This window comes from Pomacea canaliculata, linkage group LG3, assembly GCF_003073045.1.
Source record: "Pomacea canaliculata isolate SZHN2017 linkage group LG3, ASM307304v1, whole genome shotgun sequence".
NCBI classification, from domain to species: domain Eukaryota; kingdom Metazoa; phylum Mollusca; class Gastropoda; order Architaenioglossa; family Ampullariidae; genus Pomacea; species Pomacea canaliculata.
Window position 1 is genome coordinate 10,851,636 of NC_037592.1, and position 8,858 is coordinate 10,860,493.

At 34.6% G+C, this 8,858-nt stretch overlaps 1 protein-coding gene across 1 annotated transcript; it reads right to left on the minus strand.

Annotated features, from left to right (window-relative positions):
* Positions 1 to 2,507: 2,507 nt before the first annotated feature.
* LOC112560494 (peroxisomal membrane protein PEX16-like) lies at positions 2,508 to 8,832 on the minus strand. Its single transcript, XM_025232393.1, has 10 exons — positions 8,697 to 8,832; positions 7,982 to 8,094; positions 7,517 to 7,650; positions 6,492 to 6,612; positions 6,092 to 6,188; positions 5,367 to 5,519; positions 5,093 to 5,165; positions 4,442 to 4,561; positions 3,606 to 3,670; positions 2,508 to 3,132 (listed from the first exon to the last, which is right to left on the minus strand). Exons 1-10 carry the CDS (start codon positions 8,812 to 8,814, stop codon positions 3,071 to 3,073), a joined length of 1,056 nt encoding a protein of 351 aa, XP_025088178.1. The 5' UTR covers positions 8,815 to 8,832; the 3' UTR covers positions 2,508 to 3,070.
* Between the last annotated feature and the right edge of the window lie 26 nt (positions 8,833 to 8,858).

Below are 8,858 nucleotides of genomic sequence, written 5' to 3' on the forward strand. Positions count from 1 at the left end.
ACCATGCCAAGAAATTGAAAAAAGGATGGAAAAAGTGTGACATTTATTCCACTCTTTTGTGGTCACCCATGATGGTGTTGTGTATCTTTATCTCCGTAGTTTGTAGATTATCGGAAAATCTGTAAAAAGTTTACAATATGTAACAGGATGTTTTTTGACATTTTTTTTTCATGTCAGGTTGGAAAGTGTGTGAGAAGTTTTGCACCTTGCTTTAAAATGCAATTTACTGGTGCAAAATCAAAAGAAAACAACTGTAAAATTTATTTATATGAGGATAATTCTCATTCACACAAAAATAACCATGAGTTTTAGCAAAAACAATAACTTTTTTTCTAATGAGTAAAATTCGGTGTAAAATACTATTTACAAAATCTGGGTAAGTACCCTCTTTCCATTCTCAAGATACCCCCAACAAACATCACCATGCACAGAAAGAGGTTCAAATTGTGACCTCACCTTTCTGTACACACACACAATTAACATGATTCCAGCTTTCCCAGTTAAACATCCATCTACTACTGTGATGCATGTGTTATAAACCTCTTTCTGAGCTTGGTTATGTGAGCAGACATATCTTGAGAACAGAAAGAGGGTATTCACCCAGACTTTGGCAAACAGTATCTTGCATTGAGCGTTACCCAGTAATTAGAAAAAAAACATGCAAACAAGAAGACTTTAAAGCCTTGTTTTTAAACCCCCTTTGGAAACATTAGAAACCTCGCTAGACAGTTTTCTTCCATACCAGACAACTGCTGTTTGGATGCCTTCTCCTTGGTGTTTATTTATTTATTTTCGTACCAAGTCATCATATTCTATAAATTTTGTTACTTCTTTCATGATTCATCACAAAAATTGAAGTGAGGGAATGAAATCCATAACAGAAATGCCTTGACGTATACAGAAAACCAATAACATTACTTTTAAATGCACTGATATCCGATTTTAACATTCACAGTTTTGAATTCACCAATCATTTGGTTTTATAAAATTTAAGAGACAGTTATCAAATAAAAGGCCATATAACAAATGTTGAGTATATGAAGAGAGTATTGCAAAACAGATGAGAATGTATGAACTGAGTGATAAGTAGAGTAATGTTTGATGTCAAGTAAAGGTCAGGTTACAAATGTGACAAGGAATTGCCAGATTAAAATTTTTTCCCTTATTCACCATTTCTCTACAGAACTTAAAAATATTTTGCTGACATTCTTCCTTAAAATTACAAATTTTGAAATTAAAAATGATTGTTTTACAAAAGATGAAGCCTGAGTTACAAATCAAATATTTGTTACAAAATCCACGGAATATATCAGTGTTATTCTAATAATATGAAATGATTCTGTGAAGAAACAAACGTGCAGGTTGAATACAGGGTCAGAAAAGGGGATTAAGTGCAAATGAATCATGGCAGCTTCTAGTAATGCCTCAGTAATAATACACAAGGCATACAATTTTCATTCAATGATTTGAATGTACAAGAAACGACTATAGCTTATGACCATAAAAATGACAGCCATATCTATTGGAATTGTGACATTTACTTTTAAATACTGTTCAGCCACTAGAAAAAGCTAATTTAAGAATGCAGGAATTTATTAACAAGTGTTATGGACACTCGTCAGCAGCCACAACACCATGGCTAGTGATCTTTCAAACAGGTGGCACAAAACATTTCGAACACCAGACTTCTTTCTGTTGCATAGAATGTGGAATCGTACAAAATCTTATGCATTTGGTTAAACTTAGAAATTTTTTTACAGCAAACAAAATGGCAAGAAAATATTAGAATGTCTCACTTCTTTTCCAACCAGGATATGCACTGGAGTTGGGCAGTTTTAAAAAGAAAACTCATTGGATCTGCAGCATCATAGAACCTCTGTCAAAACTCTTTACATCAAATTTTTATGGTTTTACAGGAGAACAAATAATTTGGACATAATCGAATTAGGAGTGCATGTAAACAGTTTGATGATATTTACAGATTTATTTAAGAGCTAAATTCAATTACAAATGTGCAATCAATCCAAAATCAAATCCAACTTAACAATGAATTAAGAGGTAAACATTCATTTTGGTCATTATTAACCAAAAAATTCCAAATATTAAATGATGAATAAAGCTTCGAAGATTTCAAGGGCAGAATTTGCAGGAAAACTGATGACAGCAAGAATGAGTGATGGCAAAAACTACAAAAATGATTTCTTTATTCCTTGGCTCTTTATTTAATCTAATTATTGATGCTAAAGCAAAGTTTTCCATTTGTGAAATTTACAGCAGTTTTCTGAATGTAGCTTCATGCTTACAAGCACTGCCTCCTCTGATGATTTCTCATTTGCAACTAAAAGCTTGAAGCCCTAGTGCAGTTCATTCCTTTTAATTATTTTTAGGAAAGAACAAACTTTAGCAAAAGAATCAGAGAAAAAAAATGCAAGATAATGGAAAAGAAGCTCAAGGTAAGGAGAGTAATAAATGCCTGATAAATCAAATAATAACACGTATACCACCTCACCCTCAACACAGAAGGTTAACACTTTGGCATGGTACACTTAAGCTTGACTATTAATATGTTCAAACTCTGCATGAGGTTTCTGGGACACAGAATGAAGGTATTATGCAACACTCCTTTCATTTGTGACTGGCCAGTGACACCACTTTTAAATTGCAAGTACAGATGATTAGATGGACCTAACTTGTCTTCAAAGCACACTCAAAATAGATCTATACATAAAGTTCAGTGGGAAATACAGAAAACAAAATCTGCAAAGAAACACTCTCAGTAACTTTCATTGTAAATTTAACCAAACTATGGAATGGTCACATATTGGCCAAAATTAATGCTATTCATCAAAATCTTCATTTCTATTTACAGTTACCAGGAAAACTGCACATTTCTGTCCAAATTGTTAGCATGAAAATTTTCCTTAAACTTGAGGCACCTTCACGGCTTTATGCTAACAATTGTATATAGCATCTTTTCTTCTAACAGGCCTCTTTGTGAGGACTGATCAAGGAAGATAGCCTGGAATTAGTTCCAAACAATGACAACCCCTGTTTGTGCTTTAGGTGTGAATTATGTAGACCATATATAGAAGTACACCTTCTGCCACTGAGGAAGGTACTCCATTAATGGACCTGAAGAAAACAGCACAATTTCCCGTTAAAAACATGTCTGGATCACACAAAAGAAAACAAACAAAAATGAAAAGGGACCAGTTATATCTCTGTGACATCAAGACATATTGCATCTCAAATCCAGACCTTCTGTTTGCAAAAAGAGACCTTCTGTAGATAATGCAGTTTGTAATTTAGTTTGAAGTTCTTTAACAAAGTGTTTTGTACTAAAAGAAACAGAACCAAAGAGATGGCATTCTCGTTAAAATATTTCACAGTGCTCTCACTCACCAGAAAGCTCTAGAGAAGCAAGAAAATTTATTACATCTGGTATAAGGATAACATCTGATAACTTTTTAAAATTTTTTTCTAATAAAATTACAAAATAGAGTGACAACAAAGCAAGATACCAAAATAGATACTTATCAATTATTTTAGATTATGTGGGGAAACTATCCATGTCTAACACATTTGTGTCTTCAGTGAATACTCAGGCATCACAAGAGACATTCCAGGGACATTGTCAGCAAGAAGCTTGAGTGCCATGACAATTTTCGCTCTGAGAAAAGATACAAAAATGAATATTCTGCAGTAGTAGTGATGATTATGGACCGAGCAGGAGGAGTAGTGTGATAAACGTGAACAAATAAACCAGGGAAACTAAATCTCAATACACTAGCAAAACAAATTAAAACAGTTCACACATAGCAAGAAAAATCATGTTTAGATCAGGAGATTATTGCACCAACCAATGGTGGGAGGCTGGCAAGAATATTTGTTACAAGTTCTCAACTGTTTCTAGATTGGATGGTTTATTTGTTAGAAAACTTCTTCCATCTTGTAGCTGGGTATTTTTGGAGAAGGGATAATGAAGTGGAAGGAGACTACACAGAGAAAATCTCTGACAGTAAGCTCTGTGAACAGGTATCACATTCAGTTATGTGAACAGTGTGATGTTCACAACTCAATGAACAGACATCAAAGTCAAAGCAGGTCTGAACCAATATGTTACAGGATCACCTCTCTTTTCATGGACTGAAAGGAAGTAGTGATACTGTCAAGACACTAACAAGTCTGAAAAGCACAAAGGTACACCCAGGCTGTATGTGACATCTGTTAAGTTGTTAACTTTAAGCATAGTTGGGTTTAAAGTCTGTTCCCATAGTACTCATAAAATCTTTACTGTAGCATAAAACAGCTACATTGTAAACTGAAATGTAACAGATAAAAAAGACTAAATCACTCTCCTTGACATCTAAAAACACTTTCTCAGGGTTTTTAAAAGACACTTGAGACACTTGTGCCAGAGAAAAAAGCTAACAAAACTCACTGAGAATATCTGTCGTAGAAAGGTGAGCGCAAGAGATAGAGAAGCAGCATGAGTGTACGACGTCGCAGTTCACCTTGCTCATTAATGTTTAGATCTTTGGGATCTCCCATTAAGCAGAGACTGGAAAAAAGCATGACAATGAACTTAATAAACAATACTCATTAAAGGATCTGAAAATAAAAAAGCAGTGTCTCACAATGACCTAACATTCATGATTTACTAGTTATAAGCAGCTAACAGATCACTTTCTCGCATTCCTTGACGGCAATTACAAAATCTGATCTTGAATTGTTCTGACTAGAAAACTGTCTTTTAAACATAAAGCAGGTAAAGACATAGCTATTAAAGGCGCTTTGCAATTTTTTTCACTAGCACTAGGAACCAAGACATAAGTCTTCGGTGACAGAACATAAATAAAACAGCTCAAAACATCAATGACTAAATCCTTTTAAAATGATTTATGCTTAAGAAGAAATACAAATAAGAATACATATTATGTAACAACTCCTCAAAACTGTTATGAAAAATGGCTTCTTCCTTTCACACAGGTTGAGAAATAGAGTCCCAACATTTAATACTCATATAGGCGAGCAATAAGATAAGCAAGGATGCCCACAAATGTACATCTGACACAGATCAATATTACTTTACCTGCTGACATCCATGGCCCCTGACAAAAGCCATGGTTTCCAGGATGATAGCCCAAACAGGTAGAGGCTGGTTACTAAAATATGTTAAGCTAAAACACATTTTCAGTCATTTCAAGAGGTATTTACACTGCCATAGCATTTAAATTGTAATGATTGAAACAGACGAAAAATTTACACTTTCTTATCAGAGCTGAGGCATGATGTCAGATCAGTGACTTGATGTCAAATGAATGCCCTCTAAACTACATCATTCACTGAATTACATAAAAGGATACAGTGAACAAGAGGCTTCATGATATGTAATGTTTCTCCCCAGTACTGGTTCACCGTTAAAGGTGTGGGGCATATATTCTCCCTTGATTTCAAACCTGAAGCTGGTGGTGCTCCACTTCCAGGCAGTCGCCAGTCTCTAAGACTCAGCTGAGGGGCTAACAGCAAAGTAACATAATAAACCAACTTACATCTATTTTATGCTTCCTCTGCATACAACAAATTCCCTTTATAATCATACAGGATGGTGAAAACTACAGTATGTCTGCTCTCATAAATCCCTTCTGCAAATGGCAGTGTGCTCTCAATCTGAGGATGCATACAATGTGAAGTTTTTCTTAAAACGTTTCTTTGTACAACAATTTTTTTAACAAAACATTTTTTCAATATTACTAATCGTTGTGGACTGCTAAGTGTGTATGAAGTTAATTTCAGTTTGCGGGAAAAGACTAAAAAAGAAAAAAAAAGTTAAAACACAGTTTTGTCTACACCGATTGAAAGGACTGATTCCTTTCTTAAAGTGATATTGTGTGTAATGGAACACTGCATCAGATACAACTTAAATGAATAACTAAAAGACAGCAAGTTGTGTACATTTGAATAAAATTAGTATAAACCAAATATTAAATATTGTAAACAAATGCAAACAGGGAAAAACCATCTCTCTAAAAACAAAAGTAATGACTTTAAAATGAACTAAATGCAAAGATAAAATAAGAACAATATTTACTTTTAGCTAAGGATCTCATAGTTTTTCCTGAACGCTTCAATGTAAATGTAAAGGGAATGTGGAATGAATTTCTGTCTTCTGTGCTCTCTGATGTTTCCTGGAAACAAACAGTTCAGGTTCAAAAGTGTACACGTGTTCTAACACCTCGACCAGCTCACCCCCTCCTTAGAGAGAGAGAACACACACACACAGACCATTACTCTCAATAACTCACTCACACCCATATATACATATACATCCAATCTCATGACCATTTAAAACAACATTAATGGGTAGATAGGGTAAATTCTGAAAAAAAACACTGAAACAGTAGACAGTATCTATCTACACAATATCATCACACATTGATAACTTAAAAATATCTGTGGCTCATTAACATTAATGCTGTGAAGACAAATACCTGAACTGGTTCCTCTGTCTTTTTCTCTGTTACCAGCAGCTGCCTATTGAGGGGCATGATGGGAGGGACTGGCTGAATGCCTGCATTGTAATAGTTTAGAAGCACAAATCGAGCCACAGCCCTGCAATAGTTACATCAAGACAGACACACTGGTGTTATGGGCATCATCTCACATTTTTCTTTTTTTCAGAGTTTGGTAAATTACTCTCTCCATTCAAGACTGGTAATTAGTCACAATAGACTAGCTTACTAATCTCTTCCTAGACACATTCATCTTGTCTCAGAAGCATGTCCTGGCATGTAGGCATAAAATGCATACAGAACTGTACCTTGATAGTGAAGCAGTGATTAAAGATCAAAAAGTTCTGAGTTTGAGTTTAGCTTGCTTCTTAATTCTTGGTTCATCTCTACATCCCTTTTCTGTTAAATACATGCTGTCATTGATCTTTTAACCAATACCAGGACAAATAATCTGTGATTTAACCTCACTTGGAACAGTTCAAGCATAAGTATCACAATGTTTGGTTCATGGGTAAAAATTAAATTTTTAAAATAATTAATATAAAGCAATGTTGGGTGTTACTGCTACAATCACAAAAAGGAAAGAAGCACTGTAATATATGTAAAAAATATCCAAGAACCAGGCAGAAATAATGCAAAGTAATGTCAGATCATAGATCACTTTCGAATTTTAAGTTTATTGTCAGAATTATTTTTTCAATTAATAATAATAGTACTTGAAAGCACAGTTCCCAGTGTGAATGTGTGCTGTGCACAAAAGACACCAAACAAACTGACAGTCAACCATATAAGAAACACAGCATCAGCAAACAGATGACACCATGGCAAACATGAACAAAGAGCATAGATGAAGAGCTAAGGAGTGACTGGAATAATTTGCTTGATTATTCGTTGAAGATATCCCTTTAAAATTGTTAAGATTCATCTTCCAAATCAATACATAATACTCTGAGCTTTATTCACAGGTTCACAATGTCCTTTTATGTCTTGTACACAACACTCACTTTGCCACTTGAATAGCAGCAATGGCCACCCATCTTCCTGTGTGTCCCCAGAAACGCTGTGCTGTCATTTCTATGAAGACTTCAACATACTCCAGTACGGTGATTATTCTCATCAAACGTTTCTGACTCACCTTCTGCAACATTGCCAGCCTCGTTTTACATATTTACATCATTAATATTTATACATCAACTTTTATATACTACATACATCTATAATTGTTTATTATTAATTATGAAGAAAAATACAACTGGCTAACTGTAATTAGGCTCTAATATTTAAAAATTCTGGATGGGTGCAGTTGTGTGGAGAATGCAGAAACAGAATATGTATGACTGTGAAAGCACACCAAACAATCAAACGCACAAATCCTGGCACAATTACTGGCCCCCTTTTAGGCTAATGTTACACATACAAAAGCAGATAGTTATGTTAATACAGACTGCTTATAACTAACAAAAGCTCACCATTTTTGGAATAACACAGGCTTTTTTGTGAAGAATGGCATCATTTAACATCACAATCAGATTAGATGTGGCATAAAACAACTCTGACAAAACCTGAGAATCATGGAAACGACCTAAAAATATATAAAAAAAGGACAATAATGACATGTTATATATGTGAATTAGATGCATAATGCTGAATTAAAAAAATGGGATGTTTTATATATATCTGCGTGTTTGCATGTGTGTGTGACAGAGGCGGACCATGCAAGTGTGTCTATGGTATATCCTTGTGTAATATTACTAGTCAAAGAAGATATTGAAATATATACTGGAGTGAAAGCAAGTACATTTATGAAACAAACTCTGCACATAAGTTGCTTAGACTAGAAAAACAAGCACCTGTCTATTTATATCCTCCATTAAATAAAATTATCATTAAATCGATCATGCATTCAATGTACCTATCTTCCCTCTCTCCCACCCAATCCTAATCACCACCCACACATTCAAACAAAACTTTATGAAAAGTTTGCCCGTGCGAGTTATTAACATACTTAAGTGATAAAATAGATATTCCAAAATGTTGCATTTATCGAAACATAAAAATCAAATTTTGGAAGGGAGAAATAAGTCGAGAAAGCGAAAAAAAAAGTATTAATTGTGCATCAGCAAAGACTGACGGAGGTTCATTACTGGATCAGCATGTTGCTTTATTGCTATATTTAAAATGTACCTGCAATAAGATAAGACGCAACTCGAAAACCTAACTCTAGCTGGCTTACGAGCTGAGGATTGTGAACTACAGCCTTTTTATAGTCTTCAAATAACTTTCTCAAACAGTCCGCGGCCATGATGCTTGTTTTGCTTTCTCTCCCTAATATCAGAGGCCACAGAC

Excerpts from the sequence above, each read along its gene's own strand:
- LOC112560494 (XM_025232393.1), bottom strand. The coding sequence starts at position 8,814 with ATGGCCGCGGACTGTTTGAGAAAGTTATTTGAAGACTATAAAAAGGCT. Across the intron at positions 7,651-7,981 it reads CCTGTGTTATTCCAAAAATG|AAGGTGAGTCAGAAACGTTT; the intron begins GTGAGCTTTTGT and ends GCAATGTTGCAG. Across the intron at positions 3,671-4,441 it reads TTCTACGACAGATATTCTCA|AGCGAAAATTGTCATGGCAC; the intron begins GTGAGTTTTGTT and ends ATCTTTTCTCAG.